The 26,722-nt window shown below is 50.0% G+C and overlaps 1 protein-coding gene across 2 annotated transcripts in view; it reads right to left on the reverse strand.

Annotated features, from left to right (window-relative positions):
* GSDME (gasdermin E) overlaps positions 1–26,722 on the reverse strand; it is a 52,315-nt gene that overhangs the window by 13,284 nt on the left and 12,309 nt on the right. For both annotated transcript variants that reach the window (XM_053663615.1, XM_053663614.1), the window contains exons 3-5: positions 26,351–26,543; positions 4,249–4,420; positions 2,513–2,633 (exon numbers count right to left, since the gene is read on the reverse strand). In XM_053663615.1, coding sequence (XP_053519590.1) covers positions 2,513–2,633; positions 4,249–4,420; positions 26,351–26,543 — 486 coding nt within the window. The remainder of the gene's footprint in view (positions 1–2,512; positions 2,634–4,248; positions 4,421–26,350; positions 26,544–26,722) is intronic.

A 26,722-nucleotide genomic window follows, 5' to 3' on the forward strand; every position in this document is an offset into this window, starting at 1 on the left:
CAGTGTCTCCACAGCCAGAGGCTCGGAGGTCAGTGACGGTGGAGCTTTCCCAGGTGGTGGGGGAATGAGCTGGATGAAGACTTGATCTTGGAACAAAGGGAGACTGGGAAGGTGTTTGAGCAGGTGAGTGAAATGGCCACATTTTCATCTTTAAATAATCACATTGGCCACACAGCTGGGATGGGATGGACAGGAAAATTCCAAGACACAGCAGAGTGGGTGAAGAGTCGGGGTGGGGAATAGGGGGTGGGGAGCTATGGGTGAAGGACGGGTCGCTGCGGAGAGAAGCTCATCAAGGAGGCTGCACGGGCGCCTCCCCCAAGAACAGGAGGGAGTCGGCCGCCTCTCAAAGTTTGGAAGGACCAGCAGGATGCTTGTCAAGTGCACTCCCCCCAGAAGGTGGGAGGAGGCATCAGGCAGGCTCTTGGGGGGCCCTGCAGGCCCTGTGGGTCTGTTTATGAAGCTAGATCAGAACATCCTGTGGCAAGAGTGACAGAGAACACAGATGGGAAATAAAAGCAGAACTGTCTTCAAAATCAGGCACCGAGTCTCACGGGATGAGGGCCTGACCCCCGGGCCGCACTGGTGTGACCATGCGCAGCAGGACAGGACAGTGAAGGCAGTGGGCTGCTGGGACCCGGGGGTGGGAAGTAAGCCAGAGGAACCTCGAGAATTCCCCAGGGCGCCTCTTCTCAGCAGCTCAAAGAGGAGTTTGTTTCCAAAAACAACAGAGGCGAGCCAAGATGAAAGGCCTGAGATTGAGATGCAAACAGGAGAGCCGCTGCACCACGCTGGGCTGTGTCTTTCCACGTCCAGCTGTGTAAAGAGACCCCCGAGGGCAGGTGCCCGGAGCTGCAGGGCAGGGCGCCCCCTTCCTCAGAGAAACAGGACGGCTCCCACAGCCACCCTACCTGGAGTGGCACCCTGGCCCAGCCCCCAGCTGCCAAAAGGTCCTCACGGCACTCACGATCACCCTCGGGGGCAGGCCGAGCTTGCACAAGTGACACCTCGACTGTCAGTCCATCTGGACAGAATCACCAAGGCGAGAACATCCTGGGCTGGATTCACATCCTTGCATGTGGTATCAGCGGTTTATCACATACTGATAATAAAAACTTGATCATCTTAGTGCAGTTTGCTCAGTAGATGAACATCTTTCAACGAGAAAGACTAAAGATTAAAAATGCCCAGGATGACACAAACTTGGAACCAGGGATCTAAAAAATGCAGGCGACAATTCTCGGTGTCCTGATACTCCAAGTGAACTTGTCCTACCTCTCTAGACCAACTCCTTAAAACCAACACTTCTTGCCACCTCCCTGAAATGCAGGCTGGTACCAAAGTGGTGGTGGGGGCTCTGGGATTGCATTCTGACCCCCTCGGGGTCCTCATGTGCCCATGAGCTTGTCGCCTGTCCTACAAGGCCAGTCAGTGTTAGCGCCCGGAGCTGCTGCCCTGCAGTGGGGCAACCAGGGTGGTCACCGTGAGTACAAGAAGCCGGCTCCGCCCCCCAACCCCACCCCGGGCCGCCTCATCCTGAGCCCGGCCCTGCCACCTGACAGAAGCCACCTGGGGGATGTGCCAGAGGCAGTAGGAAACCCGGGCACGCTCTGTGAGGGCACACCTTACAACATTTTCATTGTGAGAACTCAAAACTGCATGAGAACAGCGGAACACAAGCCACCCTCACTCATCGACCAGCGTGGACGACTGCTCTCTGCCTCTACCCACGGCACACCTTCCCCCATCCACGTCACTGCTGAAGCCCGCTGTAGTCATTACCATTTCACCTGTGAAGACGTCCGTAGAAAGCTCTAAAAAATACTTTTTTAGTCGACATAACCACATTACCACCGTACCTAAGGAGGTTAACGATAATTTGTTATATGAGTTCATTCACATCCTCAAGAAACAAACACTTTTCTTGAACTCAACATGTTTCAGGAAGAGCATGGGGGAGGGGCGGCGCACACCTGAGATCAGCAGACACGTGCTGAACCTACTTTCTTCAAACGGTGCAGTGGCCAGGGTTGGCTAGCTTCCAACACAGTGGTGATCAGCAGAGCAAGGTCCAGAGCAGCATTTTTGGCTTCAGGGGAGGTGACATGATGGTGGTGGTGGTATTAATGGCTGAGGTGGAGTACTTAATAAACGCCGCGGTGCCAGGCTCGCCACGTGCCTCACCCGTTTAATCCCCCTGCAGCCCCAGGACTTGGCGAGGCTCAGCTAGGCCCGGCAGCAGGCCCGAGACCTCACAGGACACATGGCACCGGGCTGATGCCCAGTCTGTCTAATCACAGGGGACACGTTCTTAACCCTGTGCCGTGCTGGCGAAACCTCGCCACATGCTGCCAATGCAGCCTGCTGGTCCCCTTGTCATTGGATGACCCCACGTTCTTAGGATCTCTGTGTGCCCCAACCTCTCCCAGTGTGTGTCCCAGGGGAACACGGCGCGGCCCTCAGCCTTGGCTGTGTCATCTCCCGAGAGCCTCGATCTGGAGGCAGCACTCACCGAACTGGCCGTCCAGCTTCACGTACAACTCGAGGACACTGTAGGCGATGGTGGTCGAAGCGGGGATCTCCAGCACCACGTTGGTGTCCTTGGTGGTGGTCCCGTCTTCCATAGCTGACACCTGCAAACGAGAGCACACCCTGAGCCTCCCACTGTCTGCCCTGGGCCCCTCTGCCCCCCCACCCCTGTGGCCTCATGCAAATGCCCGGGATCTGAGTGGGAAGGAGGAGCCAGCCGCAGGGGTGAAGGGATTTCAGCCCTGGGCCTGGCGATGTAACACGTGCCCACATAGGTGGCCGACCTGGTGGCACAAAAGTGACACTGCAGGTTCCTGGTACAGTGAAGTTAGGCCTGCAGGTGACGAGTAAGGCAGGTAATGAGTAAGGCAGACAAGACGGCTTTCCCTTTCCCTCACAGAGGGTTACAGAAACTGCTTGAAATCCAAACCAAATGCCTAACCAACATCAAAGCCCGAGGGGAACCCAGCTGAGAGAGACCCCCTGCCGCACCCGTGCCCCACCCCACTCCCCTCCCCCGCCCCCTGCCTCGTCACTCCAGACCCTGTGCTGCCAAACCAGGGGGGAGGTGGTGGAAGAAGCAAGGGCGGGAAGGCTGGGTGGGAAAGGGCCAGGAGTCGGCCCCGCCGTTACCAACGCCTCCCCACCAGGCCTGGGGAGGGGGAGACGGGGATCTGTGTGTTGCCCAAACGCTGGAGTCCAAAGACTTTTTGAGCAACTTGGTCCTGGCCAGAGTGGGATGACCGCTGGCTGCCTGCCTCCCAGGTGGGCTGCTTGACTCTGCGCCTCTGGTGGGGTCGCCTTGGACAGAAAGTCTGGCAGGGCCGCAGAAACCACCTCCCATCGGGCATGTCCCTCGTCACTGCTGTCCAGCCTGTCCCCCCAGGAGAACCCAGCCCCAGGCCTGTAGCTCCACATTCCAAACTCAACTCTCCTGGGTCCTCTAGCAAAGGCCAAAAGTCGCCCCAAGTCTCTAAGAATCAAACAGCAGGTGGCAGGACAAGCTGGAGTGGAGAGGGCTTGGGGGTGACGGCCTCCTGTCCCACTGAAGTTTGGGACCAGCTCAGGGACAGCTTGTAAGGCTGTCCAGACTGTAATCCAGAATCACCCATTTATGCATCTATAGACGGACAGATAGATCCTTACCTTCCCTAACAACCCGCAAAGGACCTGAGGCAGCTAATCCCAAAGCTACCACTTTGAGACCCCTGACTCCCAGGGACTCTAGGGGTTAACTGTGCTTTTGGCCTGGCTTGTGCTTGTTTGTCCTATTTTTTTACGGGAATGCGCCTGACCCAGGCGGGCACAGCCGATCTGAGAGTTCCACGGCCCTGGCCTTGGGTCCACTGCAGGAATAGGTGACCCGGGCTGGGGCAGTGAGATCCAGCCCCCAGATCTCTCCCCACTGGGGTCACAGCAGGTGGGACAAACACCTGGTGCTACCGCACCACAAGGAGCCAGCCTGTCGGAGGGCACCCACCCCCGGGAGGCAGCTCACAATGCTGAGTCCTGGATCCAACAGCGACTGAAGCCCGTTAACCCTGAATGCTCTGATTACAGGAGCCAATAAATTCTTTCTTATTTAAGCCAATTCTAATTGGATTTTTGTTAACTTGCTACACAGAGTCATGGTGAACGGTGACACCACCCAACGAAGACCCTGACCAAGGTCCTAGCAGCTGGAGCGCAGCTGCCGTGGCCCAGCCCTCAGGCCCACACCTGCACGGTCTTGGTTCGGATCCCCACCATGCCGCCACACTTCTCCTGGACCTGGATGTGCTCCGATACCACACACTTCTGCGTCGTCACTATCTTCTCTGTCAGGACACACAGGACTTCGTTCCTCCTCTCCAACACCTGCTGCAGCAGAGGGCTTTTCAGATTTATCGTCCTGCAAAAGAAAAACGGCTTCGAGTGGCCTCGTGCCTCAGAGAAAAGGGGCGCAGTGTGACAGCGGCATCTTTTATTTCCTGGCAACGAGCTGCCAGGCCTCCGGGGCCGACTGGATGCCAGAGGGGGGGCTCCTGTCACAAGCATTGCTGGTCGTCAAGGAGGAAGAAAAAAGAGCCCCCCGCTGCCAGCGCAGGAACCGCAGTCCGCCTGCCTCACACCCGGGGACTCCGCTTTGTCATTTGATCAGAGGCCAAGGGTCTACGGACGTGACAGTGTGGCCCAGGAAGTAGAGAATCGCTGGTCGGGGGTGGGACGCTGGCAGTGCCTCCTCACAGATGAGAGAGGAACAGGCTGGCAGTACAAGCAGCAGCGATGAAGAAATTAGGTTTGAATGAAGAAGGAACGTCTTAACCTTTCTGTCCCAGAAGGAGGTATAGTTTCTTACCAAGGGGTGTACATCATTTTACAGGTGGGGAAACTGAGGCCAGTTAGGGCCAACCTGCCCCATGTCACCCGGCAGACCCGAGACTCCCACGCAGTGACCCTGAGGCCCGTCCAGAGCAAGCTAAGTCTCCACCTCTAGGAGACAACTTCATACTTGGAAACAAAGGACACAATAACCTCCCAGGGATTTTAACTCTCTGAGTCCATGAAGTGGACGGGAAGGGAACCAAATTAGGATGGGTTTTGGCATGAGAACAATTGCAGTGTTCACCTGGGCTTTTCAAACATTCCCAGGCTAGTTCCTTTGAAGAGCTCAGCACCATCCCTAACTGCACACGTGGAGGGTCCCCTGCCCCCCGCTCCAGGCAGCGGGCTCTCCAGGCTCCCGAGAGCTCCCCCAGAACCGCCGCGAGTGGCCGGAAAGGTCCTGTCTCCATGTGCACGGCCGCCGGAGTGGAAACGGCCAGTGTCCGTGGACAGACAGCTGGCAAGCACGTGCGGTGCGAGTGCCGAGTGGGTGCCACTCAACACAGAGGCTCGGACACGGGCTGCGCCATGAGCAGATCTCGAGGGCATCATGCGGAGTGAGATAAGCCAGACAGAAGGACACGTGTCGGATGGTCCACTTGTATGAAATATCCAGGCAAATTCACAGTGACAAAAGGAGGATTTGAGGTGCCAGGGCGGAGGCGGGGGGTTCTTGCGAGGTGACAATAGAGTTTCTGTTTCAGGTGACAAAGAAGTTCTGGAAAGGGGTAGTGGTGTTGGCTGCACGACAGTGAATGTACTTAATGCCAGGGAATTAGACACTGAAAGATAGTTAAGAGACAAATTTTATGCTATACATATTTTATCACAAAGAAGACGTGAAAATCTATGCCATCTCAGCAGTGGTCAAAGAAATGCAAATTATAACAGTGTTTCCCCATATTAACTAAGTAATGAGAATAAACTGACAATGCAACAGAAAGCCACCCAGGGCTCCAGTGCCGGGAAGGCACGAGGAGCAGGGGCGTGGCGCCTGCCCTGCTGGGATTCGAACCCAGCTCTGGCCCTTCGCTGGGGGACCCTGAGTGAATTACTCCAGGCCTGCCCCTGGGTTCTCTCACGGATGTGCTCACGGTGACACCTGTCCTTGTGGGACTGTCGCCGGGTTTCGAGGAGCACGGCGTTAAACGCCACAGAAAGGCTTGCTGACTCCAGCCACTGCCCTGCGTTCCTCCGAGGAGGCCGCAAACACAATGCCACATGATGGGAATTACAGGCTGTGTAACTGGGCTGGAGGGACTTCATCTTGTCACTGTCCTGTCGCATCTCAACCCCTCCCCCAGGCTACTAGGCCTCCGGATCTGGCCCCGCCCAAGTCGGCGGCACCTGCGGTTTCTCTCTGAGCCTTGAACTCATCAGGCTCAGACTGGACCGAGGTCCTGGACCCAGGAGTCCTGACCCCTCTCCCGGCCTTGTGGTGCCTCCTGCTCGCCACTGTCACACTGTTACTCGTAAGACCACTTCTTTGGAGAGCACAGTCTGTCCCCCGCACTTTCCTAGCTCCTCCGCTTGTTTGCTCACTGCCATCTCCGCCCTGCGGGGCAGACTATAAACTCGCGCTTCCAGACTCCAGCTTCTCCCAAGACCAAGCGAGCGCACAGCTTTGGCTCCAGACCTGCTTTTGGAATAAAGGGTGAACTAAATAAACCCTGTGGGGTTGTCCCTCTTCGTCCATGCGCCCTAATCAGTGTATAAATGCCTGACTCTGTGCGCATCTGGGTATGAAAGAGAGAGAGAGTGTGGACCATGGAAGCAACAGCGAGTTGGCACAGTGGTTTAAAGACCGATATGTAGACAGAAAGCCGTCCTAAGGGACCGTTTTTTGTCCTGGAGGCTCGGGCACTGAAGATGACACCCCACATGCCCGCCAGTCAGAACTGCATCTGGCTTGGTCCTTTCCCGCGGGCTCCTCTGTCTGCTGTGCACACCTGTGTTCTCCAGCAGATTCCTGAACGCAAACCCACTCCGTGGGAGTCCAGGAATGGCTCATCCTCCCCCAACTCCCGGCCCCAGAACCAGCGCAGGACGACTGGCGGCCACCGCCGAGTATGAAGTGACTCTGGCAATTGGCAACCACACACAGATCCCTTAAAACACCCAAGGCCGTCTCAGCCCATGACAAAGTGGTTGAAAAGAAAAACACCCCCAAGACTCCATTGCCTGAAATGCCCACCTCCCTCCAGCACCCCCAGGCCACCCCACCCCAGACAGCCGCAGGAAGGGGAAAGTCAACGGCAGGAGCACAGCTTCCTTCTGCGTCTGACTGCAGCCAGGTCCCGAGCTGCTTGCCCGCCCAGCCAGGCACCGGCCGTGGGTCAGGGAAGAGAAGCTGGCCAGGGACGGGGCCCATCTGCGAGGCTAAGATCAGGTGACGGGGAGGGGAGAGGAACGTGGACAGGACACCTCAGGCCCACGAGAAATGAGAAACACATTCCTGGGCTTCGAGGGCAGGAGGGCAGAAGGCGGCCACAAAGGCACTTCCCACCAGGTGGCCGGGAGTCTGTTCCCTGGGACAGTGCTGCCACCTTTTGGAAACTGAACGCTGGGCAAACCCACTCATCTCTTAGAGAGGAGACCCTCTGTAGACAGAGGAGAAGCCGACTGTCAGGGAACGTGGATGGTCCTGACTCCACACCCCCACCCCCCCCCCCCCCCGTCAGCACCACCAGACCCCGCACTGTGCCAGGCGCCAGCACAGCGGGGGGGAGCTGGGCCTGGCTCTGAGCCTACTCGGAGCAGGAATCACACTGCCCAGTGGGACCCCCGGGGCCACCAAGTGTGAAAACCCACCATGTTTCAGTGTGATTCACTTACATGTGTAATCCTAATGACCTATGCATCCAAGGAGGTCCACACTTTCTTCAGACTAAAAGGGTAACAAAAGTTTAAAACCCTAGATCAGGGGTTTCACAGATGAGGAGCAAGGAGGCCCAGAGAGGGCGAAGATAGTAACGGAAGTCACACAGCTAAGCAGCCCAGGGTGGCATTTCCGGGCAGCCCCTACCGTTGCTCTGGGCGAGGGCGCCCTGTGGCTAAAGGAGGACTTTGACCACTGCTGTGTCCACTTCCACATGTCAGTATCTCGCCTGTCTCGCTGTGGGGAAAGGAGGTTTTATAGCCAGGTCCTCTGGGAATTGTCTTCAGAATATCCTTATCTGCCTGTTGTCCCTGACTCAGCACCTTGCACTGTCACAAATGCTTCCCTGGGGACTGTCCCAATTCGCTCCAGTTCGCTTGGGCCCTCTTAGGAATTGCTAACAACAACAACAACAACAACACACACACACACACACACACACACACACATTGTCTTTAGAAAGAGACCCCTGGGAACCATTGACCGTGGCTGCCTCCTGGGTGGGGAACGAGACGGCTGAGAGATGAGGGGTGGGAGACTCCTCACCTTTGCTCTCTTGACCTTTCGACATTAAAGCCGTGTGAACATATCAGTAATTTTTTTTTAAGAATGATTAAAAGTCCTTTGGACAGACTCCAAGCTCTGGGGGACACAGTCCCCTTACCTAAGACCCAAGCTGCCCACCCAGTCGGTGGACAAAGGACTAAGTTATCACAGAAACCCTGCAGGCAGCGTCAGAGTAGAATTCTCTCCCTAGTCCAGCCTGGGGTCAAAGCCCACAGACCAGAGAAACAGGGCAGGAGCTCTCCGACCAGAAAGGGAGCAGCCAGAGGTTCCTCGTCCCCTTCACATATTTTTAAGGACAGCCGGGGGCACCTCTCTCCTCCTGGTCGATGGTGCTATGAAAGCAGGCAGGAGGCCCCTGAGACAGGGGCCAAGTACAACCAACTTCAAAGGGTTGGACCCAAAGGATCACATCTGGAGACACAGGAGGGGGACACACTAAACAGAGAGAAGGGTGCCCCTTCCTCACCCAGTCGGCCTGCTGACCCCCACCCCCTTCTCCCCGGCTCCCAGCTTTATCTCCTCCCGGCTGGGTTACCACCTCCTGTCTCGGAGACTCGGTCTGCACATCTGTAAAGTGAGAAATGGCTGTGAGACCGACCTTAGTGAGCCTTTACATAAACTGACCTGCCCGGGACCCGTTTGTAAATGTCTCTTTCCTTCTGGTATTGGCAGGAAAGCCAAATCGGGATGCCTCCCCAGGCCAGTCGAAGGCCCGGCCACATTGTCCAGTGCCTCAGGAGGTGGGCCCTTGGCCAGGACCCAGGCAGGGCTTGAAGAAACAGGCAGTGCGGTGGCAGGAGGGCGGGGCTCAGAGCCGGAGGCTGCTGCTGAGGAGGTAGGGAGGGGCCAGGGCACCTGCAGGAAGCAGGGTCCTGTCCTAAAGCAGGAAAAATCTCCCCAGGCCCAGCCCGAAAGGAGCTACCCCCCATCTCCCACAGAGGCTTTATTTCCATTCTCTTCCTTCTCAGGCTTTGAAAGCCAAAATGCAAACTCACAGAAGAAACCCACAGCAGACTTCGAAAACTCAAACAATGCCCCAAGAAGGAGGAAAGCCGCTTTCTCTTCCAACCCAATGATGCAGCCCCAGGTCCCTCCCAGAGATAAGCATCCTCATGCAGTCCCCACCCCAAAACTCATCATTCCACTCCACACATAACTGAGCCCTGTTTTGTGCCGGGCACTGGGCCGGCTGCTGGGGCTGTCTCAGTGAGCGAGGCCGGGGACCCCACTGGGTAACAGCCCTTGATAATAACCTGTCCTGGAGGAGGAGCTCCGCTGGAGCTCCTGTCAGGCTCTCCCCACCGTAGGTGCATCACGACAGAGCAGGAGCCATCAGCTTCTGTCCAGGCAGCTATGGGGAACTTATAAAACCACAGAGGCCCCGGGGATTACTAGTTCTGAAATGAAAACCAGTTTCCTCTTGAGCATCCCCTCTGACTGATCCATCCTCAATCGCTAAGGGTCCAAAGACTGAGTCTAGACGGGGAGGTCGGGAGGGGCAGGGGAGCTGTGACCGATTTGCAACGTCTGTCTCCACAGGTCGGGAGGTGGTCCTGGTCACCCGCATCTGATCTGACGTCTATGCTGGGAAATAGACTCTGTGTCCCTTAGAGGTGGGAGACTGGCTGAGTAACATGGCATGTTAGTGGCAAAAATCAGGACGCACACCTTCTGACTCTGGGACCAGTGCTCTTTCCACCCCACGGCTCTAAAAGCCAACAGCAAGAGTCAGGTACAAATGCGCTCGAAAGAAACAGGGCAAGACAGCAGAGCTTACATCTCCCCAGGAGCAGAGGTGGTGGCCGGCCTGCTCCTGTGAGAGTATTAAGCAAGAATTACTAACCCACAGAAATGTAGGAATATACTGATGATTAAACCTGTAGTGAGGGCAGGGGGTTCTGGATGAAAGAAGATGAAGGGACCAGCCAAAGAACATACACACATAATCCACAGACACAGACAAGAGTGTGGTGACGGGCAGAGGGATGGTGGGGTGGGAGCTGGGTAGAGGTCGGCAAAGTGGGGGGGGGGGGAGCGTGGAAGTGGGGATGTGGCTAATAGTGTCAACAATAAAAATTTTGAAAAGGGACAACGAAAAAACCTTCAATGACTCAGGCACTTCTCCCAAAGACATCTGACTTACTGGCTGCCGTGGCAGTGAAAGAAGCGTGTGTCCGCGGACCGGCTGCAGAGTGGAAAAATCAGAAAGGTGGCTGAGACTGGGCTGGTGCGTGCTGCCCGTGAACTTGGCTCTGCTCTTCTGACATTTCCTTAAGCCGCAGAGCCTGCTTCTCTTTTGAAAGCCAACTGGCTCCAGCCACAGATCCTATCCAGCCCATCAAGCCAGGACTAGAGTTTAATTTCAGTAGAAACCTCCTAAAATCCTCAAATGCAGATATCTGTGTCCATCTGCCTGTTTACCCTTCCAGGGGGCCAGGCCTTTCCCCCTTTAAAGTCTGTAGGCTCCTAGCGAAGGAAAGGGAGGAAAGCAGCCCCTCAAACGCGCCTGGTGCTCCTACAGGCGCTGCCCTGAACATGCTGGTCCACAGGCTCCGACGCCCTGAGTGCCGGCCACTAGCCTCCTACGCCAGCTGAGGGCAGGTCCGGAAGCCTGGGCTATGGGGTGGAGGGGTGCGCCCGGGCACACAGATGAGTCTCTGTGTGGGTCCTGGCGACTCCACTGTTCTCAGAAGTGGGTGGGGTTGGATGGGGCATCCATGGCCATCTGACCACTGAAACCTGAGGAGAAGTCTGTTGGGGGTCCCCAGGAGGAGTTTTGTCTCTCTTAAAATGAAGCACAAGGAAGAAACTGAAGGGGAACCCGAGTTGTAAAATTTTAGTTTGAAGTGATAGTTAATAAGCCTAGTGGCTAATGCATGTGACAAGCTACTGTTCCCGGAACTGCAGGTGTGCATCCCCGCCCCCACTCCAGGAGACCACAAGCCGTTCCACCTTCGTGCCCCAGTAGAGACCATAAGCAATCAGCAAGGTATCCCAGCCACTGTGTTCCAGGGAGAGACAGTCCGCCACCCAGGACACAGATAAAGAAAATGACCAATCCGCGGATGAAAGGATGTTAGGGAGATCACTGGGCTGCAGCGTTTGTTTATCTGATTAACCTTTTTCCTGAATTCCAAATCCCTCGCCTAGACTTTTGGCCCCTTACAAACAGGGCTGGCTTGAAAAAAAAAGAGGATGGTCTGTCAAAGAACGAACCTGCCGTCTTCTCAAATCACCAGCCACCTGAATAAAGCACCCAGAAAGATTCAGTCCCTAGTCTCTGCTTATTGGGTCTGGTAGGCGACAGGCAGGACGAATGCTAGCTTTTTCGGTTTCAAAAGCACTTTCCTGCCTTACTGTCTTCCATGAGGTCATTTGGGGACTAAGAGAACGAGGCTGCTGGGACTGGCGAGGCATAAAAGCTGCCACAAGGAGGCTCCACTGAGCTGCTGAGTTAACCATCCGCCTTTAACATAGGTTAAGGGCGATTCACCCTTAACATTCATCCAGGGGATGTTTTCCTTTGTGAGGTAATTGCAGATGTTCTTTGCAACTAAAGACACCCTACTGGTTCATGATATTACCGTCACCCTTATTTGAGACAGAGAGAACTCCTAACCAGTGACCCGAAGGTGCACAGCCAAGAATGTTCTCATCCAGGGCAGTGATGAGAACACAGCTGAGCCTGCCAATCTCCGAAGCCCTGCATCTTTCTGCCTCCCTTCTCCCTCCTGCACCTCCCCTGGGCCCTGCATACAGAAGGTACTTAATACACACTTGTTAACGAACAAGGAGTCTTTCTGCTCAAGCCTCCTGCAAGACCTCCCCAGAGACCGGAAGCAGACCTTCTCGGGGAAACGGAGCAGCCGCCCAGGGACTGGCTCCTCCCCGCAGCCCCAGAGTCTGCATTTCAACCATGAAAAACTTCCCACACAGCAGAGGTGCTCGGAGCCTGGGCCTGGAAATCCCTAGCAATCTGAACTTGGATGCCCTGGGGCTCCACTGTAATGCGCTCCACTTGGCTGTGACTTCAGGATTCTAAATTGCCTGGAAAAAAAATTAGAATTTGGGCACAGTGCAAAGGACACAGGATTACCAAAGGGTCCAGTACACTCCCATGGTGAGATCACCCCACCTCTGTTCACATTGCAGTCATATAATACCTTATCTCACTCATACACCACAAAGAAGCAATGAAAAAAAAAGTGAGCCATTGTGGACTTTCAACCTTTTGGATGCAGGAGCTGCAGCAGGTTTGAAAGTTGATAACACCAAACCAAGCTGAGGCAGAGGATGAGTCCACGCGGGAGCCCTGGTGACAGTGCTCTCTTTCCAAGCTCTGCATCAGTGGCTGGATTGGGAAAATGGTGTGTTTTGCAGACCTGGACTTCAGTCCTGAGTCCAGGCAAATTAATTAACTTTTGCATCTCAGGCTTCTTAGATGTAAGATAAAAGATGAACCGATTATTCTTCCAGCCAACCAGTGTTTACTCTGCTGCAGGCAGAGTAAACAACGAATCAGTGTTTACTCTGCAGGGGCCCACAGTGAATGAGAAGACATTCCAGGAGGGACAGAGATTGTGCCGTCGGGCCATTACAGTGCCCATCATCACACAGTGGGGGCTGGTCCCCCGAGAGGGACATCTAAGGATGCAGCATTCAAAGGTGGTGGGGCGGGGTCCTCACCTGAGGAACTGGCCAGGGAAGTAGGGGGAGTGGGTCTGTGTGTGTGTGTGTCCTTCTGTGTGTCTGTGTGGACAGGAGGCCTGAGGAGGCTCCAGTTGAGGCTGGGAGGTGAGAGAGAGCCTGGGACATCAGTCCCAGGAATTGAAATAAGTCTGGGGCGCAGGCCTGGAGGGGGCGCGGGGAGAACAGTGGGAAATAAAGCTGAAGAGCAGAGGCAGGGACTTGTCGGGCAGAGGCCGTGTGTCATTTGAGGACAGTGGAGAGCAGAGATGGGAGCTAGGCAGTGACACAATCTGATTGGCCACCGTGTAGGGAAGTCCCTGGACGGGGTGAGACTAAGGGAAGAAGGACGAGCCAGGAGCCTCGTGGACAGCGGGTAAGAGAGCAGGTGGAAGCCTGCACCAGGGCCACGGCTGTGAGGCTGGGCCCAGGGACAGTAAGACCAGTATCTAACAGATACACTCATGCAGTGAGAGACTAAGTGTAGGCCCAAGGTGAGCAGGAGCCCCATCTGATACTTGGATTTCTGATACTCAGATTTCAGAGGCGACCGCACTCATGCCTCACAAGCCAGCACCTCCGAGGGGCGTGGGCAGAGAGGCGGGTTTACAGGGAAGATGGGGCGTCTGGTGATGGTCACAGTCCGTGTGTCCGTCTCTGGGTGAAAAGATGGGGTGGGATACACGTCCGGTCACCTGACTCACCCCAGTCCACCCAGTCTTGTGCACTGTGTCTCATCCATTCTAAAGCATACACTTTTTTTTTTTCATATCTTCACATCTCTGAAATCAGGATGTTTTAAAACTGACGAGTCACCCAGTTTGATTGGCAGTGCTCTTTCTCGGTGGTACATAAAACAGTGGAGCATCTGACAGTGCATGATGTTTTAGGTGTGATGAAGTAATGAGAACGTCTATCAATCTTAGAGGAAAGTAGTATTCGAGTGTCTCTCTTTAGGACTTAAGTCCCCACCTAGTTCCAAATGAATCAGAAGTAGCCTTTCAAAGTAAAACTCATAGGACAGCACAATTTCTGTAAGAAAAAGACAAAAACCACGCCCAGGATCAAAGACTTCAAAGAATCCCCAGAGGGTCCTTCTCTCCCGAATGAGGGGTTATCAGCTGTCTGTGGTTACGTTGTGGACAGAGACAACCAAAAGTCAGACAAGCTTCCAAGTGTTCCCAGTTCTAGGAACTGAGACCAAAACCAGGAGACGGGACGATTTAGAAAGAGGTGACAATAAACTGACTGACTTTCAGATGGCACAGGAGGGCATGGCCCAGGAGGTCTCAGAAAAGACGCTTTTTCAGAAGAGTGGATTTGATGGGACCTGGGGAGCTTCCTAGCGGCTCTTCGCACAAAGCATGTGATGGAAGACCAGGCCCATGAACATCCTACTGCTGCTGCTGTTCAAGGGCTTCCTACATCTTTCTTTGAGAACTGAACAAGCATCTCCTGCAGCCAACGAAACACACTCAGAGCCTGACTTCCAGACCGTTGCACGGCATCCGTCTGGGTCCACACTCACTTTGGAGAGGCCAGGGTGCTGCCACAGGGAGGAACCAAAGGTCTCTGGCTTTCACCGAAAGTACTGGGTTGGCCAAAGGGTTCGCTTGTTTTTTTTTTTTCCGTAAGACGCTCTAGTAGCACTTAGCTGTCTTTAACTTCATTTGAAGCAATTCTGTTAGATTGTATTGTAATGGCTGTCACTATGCGGTTTTAAAAAAACTTATCAAAATTGGTGAGTTTTTGTGTAGCCATTTTATAATATTGAAGATGGAAGAAAATAAGAAATATTTTCAGCATATTATGCTTTATTTATGTCAAGAAAGGTAAAAACACAACTGAAATGCAAAAAAAAAAAAAAAGATTCCTGCACTGTTTGGAGTTGTTGTGACTGACCACATGTCTCAAAAGTGATTTTCGAAGTTTCATGCTGGACATTTCTCGCTGGATGGTGCTTCACAGTTGAGTAGACCAGTTGAAGTAGACAGCAATCAAATTGAGACATTAATTGAGAACGATCAGTGTTACACCACACAGGAGATAGCCAACATAGTCAACATAACCAAATCAATAGTTGCTGGTGACAGTGAAAAATGTGCCTTTTCTTTTATGGAAAAAACTAAATGGACTTTGTGGCCTGCCCAACACTTAGTCCGTGCTTCCTCAGGGGGGGCTGCTGAGGATGGGGACCGTGCTGCCACCTACCCCTTCAGAGGAGGGAGACCAGGCTCCGAGAGGTGGGCACCTGAAACGCGATGGGCCAGAAACCCCAAGGACTTCAGTGCATTCCTCGTCTGACGCTCAGCACCTCCCCAACCCGCACGAGTGCTGAGTCACACTCTCCAGCCCCGCAGGGCTCTGACCTTTCCCCGGCTTTGGGAGCCGGGCTCCTTGCCGGACTGGTCATTGGAGCAGTAACTAGGGGCATGTCCACAGGCCACAGTTAATGAGAACCTGCCACGTGCCAGGCGCTACTCTAGTGCTTTGTTTATATTCTCTCATTCAGTTCTCCCGAAAATACCTTGGGAGCACTAATCCCATTTATTAATGAAATCCTGGACGGTGGAGGCAGAAAAAGATGGCTCCTGTGTCCTGGTTTACAGACAACGATCTCTTTTAAGCTGGGGGCGGGGGCGGGTGGTATATCAGTGCATGTTATACCTTGTACTTCTGATTCCACCACCAATTTTTTTTCATGCCATTAAGTGAGCCTGCAGTTTACCACTCTGTAATCAGCCTAAAATACCCCACCCACCTACACCAGGGGAAGAGCAGAAGGAGGCGGTGCCGGCTGCTCACGCCTCCAGACCTGCGACCCTGCACCTGGTTTGTTTTAGGTGATGGCTGCCCCTGAAGGAAGAGAGGGAGAGAGAGAGAGAATGAACAAAAGGACCAGGTGCAGGAAACTCTCATGTTCCAAGTACTTGTGGCCAGAGGTCTTTAATTTGTTAGACACCAGCCCTGTTTATTAAGACTAATGGTGCCAGCACTGAGTTGAACACGAAGACAAATGGAATGATTTTCAAAGCCTCTGCTGGCCACAGGGCAATGTATCAAGTAGAAAAGAAGACCAGCTTCCACCTCAATGAACGGGTTTTGTTTTTGTTTTTTTTTTTCAAGAAAGACAGGCCCTCAAATCCTTCCCCTCAGAAACACCTACCTAAAGTAAGGGTTGGTAGGGTGCTGAAACAGACTCCTGAGAGCTGCAGTCAAGGCTGTAGGGAGGTCAAAGGGAGGCCCTAAAAAGCAGTAACATCTAACTAACACTTTTCTGTGTATGCAGCTTGTGCAATTGAACTATTTAGATAGAAGGCTTTGAGTTTAATTTCTAAATACTTTAAATGCTCATGAAGGTTTGTCATGGCCATACCATTGCTTGCAAAATGTCCTTCAAAAAGAACCAAGCTCCTAACCATCATGTAATCATGGAAAAATGTAATCGGTCTTACCAAAATTTGCTTTACAATACAATAATGAATGAGAGTGAAATCTGCCAGTTTACTAATACCCGCCTCAACCCCGAAACAGCCAGCAAAGCACATGACGGTGCCCTCTCTGGAAGCCGGTGGGAATGGAGCCCCAAACACAAAGGGGAAGAGCTGACATTTGTCCAGGAGACCCTCAGAGATCCTCTAGTGCAACTCCTTCACCTGCAGTGGCAGGAGTGGAGGCCAGGGGCGGAACTGACACACCAGGCCTACAGAAATTACTTACCAGGAATAATTCCCCGGACCCCAGGAGATTAGAAGCAAGTAATAGTGGCAAAGATGGGGTGAGGGTGGTGATTATTCTTAAGGCAGTGGCACATGACAGCTGACAATGGAAGACAGGCAGGAAAAAACTAAAGCATTTATTACAGGATAATACTGGATCTTAAAAACAAACCATGAGCCCTGGCTGGCGTAGCTCAGTGGATTGAGTGTGGGCCTGCCAACCAAAGGGTCACTGGTTCGATTCCCAGCAGGGCACATTCCTGGGTTCCCAGGAACTCTGGGCCAGGTCCCCAGTAGGGGCCACATGAGAAGCAACCATACTCTGATGTTTCTCTCCCTCCCTTCAAATAAAATCTTGGAGACAAAAAAAAGAGAGAACAAACCATGAATGTAAGTCATTACAAAATGGCCTCAATAGCCCTGGCCGGGTGGCCAGGTGGCCGGGTGGCCAGGTGCCAGGTGGCCAGGTGGCTGGGTGGCTGGGTGGCTCGGTTGGTTGGAGTGTCACCCCACACACCAATGGTCGAGGGTTTGATATCCTCAGGTAAGAATTTTTTAAAAACTTAAAAATGGACTTCTGGACATAGCAGGCCTCAGAGATGCCAGAAAAGAAGAAAAGATAGAATGTAGAATATAGTTTGGATGCTGGGAAGATGGCGACGGAGTAGGACGGAGCTGATGCTAGCTCCTGTACTCATGGGTGAAAATCCTGGCAGATCTATAGAGAAACAGCACAATAAACCATCGGTTACCCAGCATTTATGAAATTAAAAGACCAGAGATTGTGACCGACGCTGAAACACCAGACAGCGGCAGAGTCAGCTACTAGAGCTGGGACACACACGGCCCCTGTGCTGCCGCCAGAGCAACAGGCCTGGGAGCCAGGGAGTCAGGTACGGGAGCCAGACACTCCAAGCCCCTGTGACGGTCCTGGGAGACAGAGGAGTCAGGAACCGGAGCTGGGACATTCTCGGCCCTTGTGCCAATGCCATAGCTACCGGCCTGAACAACAGAAGAGTCAGTTGCAGGAGCTGGGACACTGGAGGCCCCTGTGACGCCTCCATAGAGACAGGACTGGACGCGGGGGAGTCAGGTACGGAGCCGGGACGCTCCAAACCCCTGTGACGGCCCAGGGCAGCAGAGGAGCCAGCTACGGGAGCCGGGACATTCTCAGCCCCTGTGCCGCTGCTGTAGCGACGGGACTGGATGCTGGGGAGTCAGATACGGGAGCTGGGACACTCCAAACCCCTGTGACGGTCCTGGGAGGCAGAGGAGTCAGCTACACAGCCGAGGCATTCTCAGCCCCTGTGCCGCTCCCATAGCGACAGGTCTGGACGCTGGGGAGTCAGGTACCAGAGCTGGGACCTTCTAAGCCTCTGTGCCACTGCCATAGAGACAGGACTGGACACCGGGGAGTCAGGTACAGAAGCCGGGACATTCCAAACCCCTGTGATGGCCCTGGGCGGCAGAGGAACCAGCTATGGGAGCCAGGACATTCCCAGCCCCTGTGCCGCTGCCGTAGGGCACTTGAGGAGGCGGCTACTAGAGCCAGGACATTCAGCAGTGGTAGGTGACCAACGCAGGGACCAGCGCAAGGACCAGCGTGAGAGTAGGTGGAGACGAAGAGCATCAAGAAACTTCAAGGAGTCTGCACCACTGAACTTCACAAGGATCATACCACAGAAGTTCACACCATAAAACCAGGGTTTCAGAACAGATCAATTTTAGAAGCAGAGACTAACAAGAAGATTCTCAAACGATGGGAAGACAAAGAAACAATCCCCAAATGAAAGAAAAAGCAGAAACTTCAGAAAGAATGTTAGAAGAAATAGAGGCTGATCAACTATCAGATAGTGAATTCAAAGCACTGGTTATTACGAAGTTCAAAGAGCTCACAGTGAACTACCAGAAACTACAGGGAAACTATAATGATCTCTCTGCAAACTACATCAACATGAAAAGGAAAATGGAAACTATCAGCAAGGGACAAGAGGAAATGAAGAATACAATTTCCGAATTGAAGAACACAGTAGAAAGTTTCAAAAGTAGAATAGATGAAGCGGAGGATAGGATTAGTGAGTTGGAGGACAAGGTAGAAAGCATCTCACAGAAAGAGCAAGAAAATGAAAAGAGGCTCAGAAAGAATGAAGAGGGATTAAGAGAAATACAAGACAATATGAAACGTAATAATATTCGAATAACAGGAATACCAGAAGGAGAAGAAGAACAAGGGATAGAAAAGGTATTTGAACGGGTAATGAGAGAAAATTTCCCTAATCTGATAAGAGAAAAAGTCACACAAATCCAGGAATCACAGAGAGTCCCAATCAAGAGGAACCCAAGGAGGCCCACTTCAAGACACATCATCATCAAAATGGCAAAATTCCAAGACAAAGAGAGAATCTTAAAGGCAGCAAGGGAGAAAAAAGAAGTAACATACAAGGGAACCCCAATAAGTTTAGCTACTGACTTCTCAATGGAAACACTCCAAGCAAGAAGAGAATGGCAAGAAATATTCCAAGTAATGAGAACCAGGGGCCTACGACCAAGGCTACTTTACCCAGCAAGGCTCTCAATCAAGATAGATGGCCAAATAAAGAGCTTCCAAGACAAAAGAAGCCTAAAATAATATGCCTCTACCAAACCAGCTCTACAAGAAATACTAAAAGGACTGCTCTAAGGAAAGGAAGGAAAAGAGAAAGAGAGGAACACAGGTACAAAAATGGCAATGAATAAGTACCTATCAATAATAACCTTAAATGTAAATGAATTAAATGCTCCAATCAAAAGACACAGAATAGCTCAATGGATAAGAAAGCATGACCCACACATATGCTGCCTACAAGAGACCCACCTCAGGACAAAAGACCATCACAGACTAAAAGTGAAAGGCTGGAAACAAGTTTTCCAAGCAAATGGACAAGAAAAAAAAAGCTGGGGTAGCAATTCTCATATCGGACAAAATAGACTTCAAAAAAAAGGGCCATAAAGAGAGACCCAGAAGGTCACTTCATTATACTCAAGGGAAGAATCCACCAAGAAGACATTAACATTGTAAACATATATGCACCAAACATAGGGGCACCCAAATATATCAAGAAAATCTTAGAGGACTTCAAGAAAGATATAGCCAGCAACACAATTATAGTAGGGGATTTTAACACCCCACTATCAAAAATGGACAGATCTTCCAAACAAATTATCAACAAAGATATTGTGGCATTAAACAACACCCTAGATGAAATGGACTTAACTGATATATATAGAGCCCTTCATCCCAAAGAAGCTAAATACACATTCTTTTCAAATGCACATGGAACATTTTCAAAGATAGACCACATGACAGGACACAAAACAAGCCTCAAAAAATTCAAGAAAATTGAAATCATACCAAGCATCTTCTCTGACCACAAGGGACTGAAACTGGAAACCAACCCCAAAGAAAAAAACCCAAAGCACCCAAAATCATGGAGACTGAATGGTATGCTATTAAACAACGAATGGGTCAAGAATGAAATTAGGGAAGAAATCAAAACGTTTCTGGAAACAAATGAAAATGATCTCACAACAACCCAAAACTTATGGGACACAGTGAAGGCAGTCCTGAGAGGGAAGTTTATAGCAATACAGGCCTACCTAAAGAAGATAGAAACATTTCAAACAAACGACCTTACTCTACGCCTGCAAGAACTCGAGGAACAACAACAAAGACAGCCCAGAGCAAGCAGAAGGAAGGAAATAACCAAGATTAGAGCAGAATTAAATGACATAGAAACTAAAAGCACAATTCTAAGGATCAATGAATCCAGGAGTTGGTTCTTTGAGAAGATAAACAAAATAGACAAGCCTTTAAGTAGGCTCATCAAGAAAAGGAGAGAGAGGACACAAATAAACACAATCAGAAATGAAAGAGGAGAGATTACAACTGATACCACAGAAATAGAAGGGATTGTAAGAAATTACTATGAAGAACTGTATGCCAAGAAATTTGAAAACCTAGGGGAAATGGACACATTTCTAGAAAAATACAATCTTCCAAAACTCAGTGAAAAAGAAGCAGAAAATCTAAATACACCAATAACAGCAAAAGAAATTGAAGCAGTAATCAAAAAACTCCCATCACACAAAAGCCCTGGACCAGACGGTTTCACAGGAGAATTCTACAAAGCATTTAAGGAAGAGCTAACCCCTATTCTCCACAGACTATTCCAAAAAATCCAGAAGGATGGAAAACTCCAAAATTCTTTTTATGAAGCCAGCATCATCTTAATTCCAAAACCAGATAGAGACACAACAAAGAAAGAAAACTTCAGGCCAATATCGCTGATGAACATAGATGCTAAAATCCTCAACAAAATATTGGCAAATCGCATCCAACAATATATCAAAAAGATCATACACCAAGACCAAGTAGGATTCATCCCAGGGATGCAAGGATGGTTCAATATTCGCAAATCAGTAAATGTAATACATCACATAAATAAAAGCAAAGACAAAAATCACATGATCATATCAATAGATGTGGAAAAAGCTTTCAATAAGGTACAACAACCATTTATGATAAAAATACTCAGCAAAGTGGGAATACAGGGAGCATTTCTCAAAATAATAAAGGCCATATATGAGAGACCTACAGCCAATATCATACTCAATGGGAAAAAAACTAAAAGCTTTTCCACTAAGATCAGGAACAAGACAAGGATGTCCACTTTCACCACTTCTATTCAATATAGTATTGGAAGTTTTAGCCACAGCGATCAGGCAAGAAAAGGAAATAAAAGGCATCCAAATAGGAAAGGAGGAAGCAAAACTGTCACTGTTTGCAGATGACATGATAGTCTACATGGAAAATCCTATAGACTCTACCCAAAAACTGCTCGAACTAATTAATGAATTTGGCAAAACAGCTGGTTACAAAGTCAATATCCAGAAATCAAAGGCATTTTTGTATACCAACAATGAATCAGCAGAAGCAGAAATCAAGGAAAAAATCCCATTCGATAAAGTAAAAAGAAAAATAAAATATCTGGGAATAAACCTAACTAAGGAGGTAAAAGACCTGTATGCAGAAAACTACACAGCCCTGAAGAAAGAAATCAAGGAAGACAAAAACAAATGGAAACATATACCTTGTTCATGGATTGGAAGAATTAACATCATCAAAATGTCCATACTACCCAAAGCAATATACAGATTCAATGCAATACCTATTACAGTACCGATGGCATATTTCACAGACATAGAACAAATACTTCAAAAATTTATATGGAACCATAAACGACCCAGAATAGCAGCTGCACTTTTGAGAAAGAAGAACAAAGTAGGAGGGATCACAATACCTGATATCAAACTGTATTACAAGGCCACTGTAATCAAAACAGCCTGGTACTGTCATAAAAACAGGCACATAGACCAATGGAACAGAACAGAGAGCCCAGAAATCAACCCAACTCTCTACAGTCAATTAATATTTGACAAAGGGGGCAGTAACATAAAATGGTATAAAGATAGCCTCTTCAACAAATGGTACTGGGAGAACTGGACAGCTATGTGCAAAAAAATGAAACTTGAGCACCAACTTACACCATACACCAAAATAAATTCAAGATGGATAAAAGACTTAAATATAAACCGTGACACCATTAAAGTCCTAGAGGAGAACATTGGCAAGAAAATCTCAGATATTTCACACAGCAACTTTTTTACTGATATGTCCCCTACAGCAAGGGATATAAAGGAAAGAATAAACAAAATGGGATCTCATCAAAATAAAAAGCTTCTGCATGGCTAAAGAAAACAGTATTAAATTAGCAAGACAACCAACTGTATGGGAAAACATATTTGCCAATGACACCTCAGACAAAGGTTTAATCTCCAAAATATACAAAGAACTTACACGACTCCACTCTAAGAAGACACCCAACCCAATTAAAAAATGGGAAAAGGACTTGAACAGACACTTCTCCAAGGAGGACATACAGAACATCCAGAGACACATGAAGAGATGCTCAATATCGTTAGCTATCGGAGAGATGCAAATTAAAACCACAATGAGATACCACTTTATACCAGTCAGGATGGCTATCATAAACAAAGCAACAAACAACAAATGTTGGAGAGGGTGTGGGGAAAAGGGGTCCTTAGTTCACTGTTGGTGGGATTGCAGACTGGTACAACCATTATGGAAAACAGTATGGAATTTTCTCAGAAAAATAAAAATCGACCTGCCTTTTGACCCAGCAATTCCACTGCTAGGATTATATCCCAAGAATCCTAAAACATCAATATCAAAGAACCTATGTACCACAATGTTCATAGCAGCACAATTTACAATAGCCAAGAGTTGGAAGCAACCTAGGGGCCCATCAGTAAATGAATGGATCAAAAAATTGTGGTACATATACAGAATGGAATTCTATGCAGCAGAGAGAAAGAAGGAGCTCCTACCCTTTGCAACAACATGGATGGAGCTGGAGAGCATTATGCTGAGTGAAATAGGCCAGGTGCTGAAAGACAAATACCATATGATCTCACCTTTAACAGGAAGCTAAAAAACAAAACAAACAAGCAAGCAGAAAAAAAAACACAAAGACACTGAAATAGAGAACAAGGGGACAGTGACCAGAGGGGAGAGAGAGGGAAGTTAAGGGGAAAAGGGAGAGGGATTTGGAGGAACAAATAGGAAGGACACAGGGACGAGAACTAAGGGGGGGTGGAAATGGGAGGGAGGTGGGGAGCAAGGGGCGGGGGAGGCTGGGATGGGAGAAACAGACAAAAAAACTGTACTTGAAAAATAACTAAATAAAATTAATTAAAAAAAAACTTTAAAATGGTCTCGATAAATGTGTTATTCTTTTTTCTTTTAAAAAAAAGAGGAGAATTACTTGATCTATCTTAGCATGCTTTCCATCCAGAATGTTTTCGGATAAACACTCAAAGGCGCCCACTTTGGGTATCTGGAAGGTTAACCCCTGTGAATGCCCGCATGCCCAGCAATGCCAGACGGGAGCCACATACACATGCACTTGTTTTTTCTAGGACAGATGAAGTTGTTTTTGAGATGTGCACATATCTCGTGGACAACAGAGCTAACACTCTGAGATCTGAGGGCAAATATAACTTGTATACAGATGACAACTTATCTAAATGATCTGAAGTAAAAATAAATGGCTGCAAATAAGCCCTCGAGAACGTACAGCACTTACGGGTGACTAATTGCCACTCCCAAGGCCACGCGCCTGTGAGACAGCATGTCAGCAATCCGATGACCCTGCGGGCGTTCAGACAGGCCGACGGTGCAGGGAAGAAGTTATGACTCCAGCAGAGCAGCAGGAGCGGCAGCCCTGCACCCCTCTGTCCCGGGTCCAGAGAGTCAGCCCTCCCCGCCTTCCCTGGGAGCACCCCGTTGCCGCTCAGCAACAGGACGCAGAAGAGGTGACTCTGCCATGAGACACTTCTTCCATTCCTAGACTTTAAATGTGCTCCTGGTGTCTCCGTGCCCCTCCCCTGGCCATCCCTACAATCAACAGGGCTTCTGGAGACTCTCCCAAGGTGGTCGCATCCCCGTGTGCGGACTCCTCCAGGTTGGCAGACCTGCCTACCCGCCCACGTGGGCTTGCTCAGGAGGATGCCCAGTGCGCTGTGCACGGGCCTGACGCCCTCCCCGGGACCCAGACTCACGCCTCTGCCTTTCCGTCCCTGCCGTCATGTTCACTATGCTCTCCTCGGCCTGTTTCTTTGCTACACAGTCGCTTCAAGCGTGATTTAGGGGAAAGAACAAGGAGTTTTGGAGCCAGGGAATCCTGGGCTGAACCCCAGCTCCAGCGCCCACACTAAGCTCTGGGGCTGAGCCCAAGCCACTTCTCCTCACTGACTCTCAGATTCTCAAAAGTAAAAGTGACACTGTGCAGAGTAATCGAGTTAACGTCCATAAAGTGCCCGGCACACAGTAGGTACTCAGCAGACGCCTGTGTCCCGCCCATAACTGCCAGCCCTGGCATCTTTCTCTGCAGAATGTTTCCTCCCAGCTTGGCTCACTGACCCCTCCCCACAGGCTCCCTACTGGCACCCACTTCTCCACCAGAATCAGAAGGAGCATTTGAAGAACGGCATCGGGAAGTGGGATTGCAGAGCATTGCCTCACTGTGGCTCTTGAAACAGAGATTACGAGACTGAACAGCAGGGCGAGGCTGGAGAGGGCCGTCTGAAGATGAAGGGGATAGAGGCCCCTGGACACTCGCACCCTCGGGTCCTGCTTTCCCCTTATTCGCCAGACCTAGCTAATAAAAACGCAGGATGCCCTGTTAGATTTATTTTTGGGTAAAAAAAAAAAAACAAGTAAAAAACCTACTAAATGGGAGAAGAATTTCACCAATGATACATGCAATAAGGAGTTGTTATTCAATATATGTAAGTAACTCATACAACGTAGCACCCCAAAATAACCCAATTAGAAAAATGGGCAGAGGACCTAAACAGACATTTCTCCAAGGAGGACCTACACGTGGCCAATGCACAGGTGAAAAAAAGCTCAACGTCACTAATCATCACAAAAATGCAAATTAAAACCACAATCCGATATCACCCCACACCTGTCAGAATGCCTACCACCAATAAACCGACAAACACATGCGGTGAGGATGTGGAGAAAGGGGAGCCTCTTCGCACTGTGGGTGGGGACGCAGACGAGTGAAGGGCAGCACAGAGGTGCCTCGAGAAATTAAAAAGAGAACTACTGTATGACTCAGCAATTCCACTACTGGCTACTTCTCTGAAGAAATCCAAAACACTAATTAGAAAGGGCATATGCACCCCTTTGTTCATTGCATCATTATTTATAAAGATCCAAGATATGGAAGCAACCTAAGTGTCCATTGGCAGATGAATAGATAAGAAAGAAGTGGGGTGTGTGTGTGTTTATGTATGGATGACATATATATCTTTATGGCTGAGTTATATATAAATATAAATATATGGCATAGATATTGACATATATATATATAAATATAACTCAGCCATAAAAAAGAATGAAATCCTTCCATTTGCAACAACATGGATGAACCTGGAAGATATTATGCTGAGTGAAATAAGGCAAACAAAGAAGACAAATAGCATATAATTTCTCTTACATGTGGAATCTAAAAACCAAAATAAATGAATAAGCAAAAGAGAAACAAACTCATAAGATAAGACAAATTAATGGTTGCCAGATGGGAAGGGATTGAAGGGCCGAATGAAAAAAATATATAAAATGCTAGTAAAAAAGAAGTCACAGAGATGTAAAGTACAGCACAGGGAATACGCCCAGTAATATCGTAACTATGCATGGCGTCAGATGGGTACTAGACTCATCAGGGGGTACTAGACTCATCATTTCATAATTATATCAATGTCTAATCACTATACAGTACACCTAAAACTAATAATAATATTGTATGTCAACTGTAATTGAAAAAAAAGTTTTAAATATTAAGTTTCAGCACAACAAGCGTTCCATAATGCTTATTGATTTGCGAAGTGTCCACTGGTCACCCTTTTAACAAAGAAAGATCAGACTCTAAATTTGAGGTGCATTAAAATCCAAAGTGCCAAAGAAAAGTCTCCTCACCTCTCCACAGCGTCTCTGAGGAGCTGCTGCAGGTCCACCTCCTGCTTCCTCAGGGTCCCAAACGAAGACTGAGTCTCCACCAGGCCTTTGCTGCCGGCATTCAGCGTCACCTTCCCCAGGGCCGTCTCGATGCTCCCACTCACATGGTTTTCAAACTTGCCCTCGTATTTCACAAAGTCCGATTCCACAACCACTGGGATGAATGAGACATGCAAGGGAATCTGATGACCACGAGGCTGCCTCTGTGCCTTAGGTCACCTAGCTTTCCAGTCCTGTGGGAGACATGGGCTTGCATCCAAAATGGAAAGGTGGCCGCCGAGCTGTATGTGCAGGCAAAAGGAAAAGGCGCCGGCGCACCTGGGCGCTGACTGG

This window comes from Artibeus jamaicensis, unplaced genomic scaffold, assembly GCF_021234435.1.
Source record: "Artibeus jamaicensis isolate MK-2021 breed Jamaican fruit bat unplaced genomic scaffold, CSHL_Jam_final contig_3230, whole genome shotgun sequence".
Classification (NCBI taxonomy): domain Eukaryota; kingdom Metazoa; phylum Chordata; class Mammalia; order Chiroptera; family Phyllostomidae; genus Artibeus; species Artibeus jamaicensis.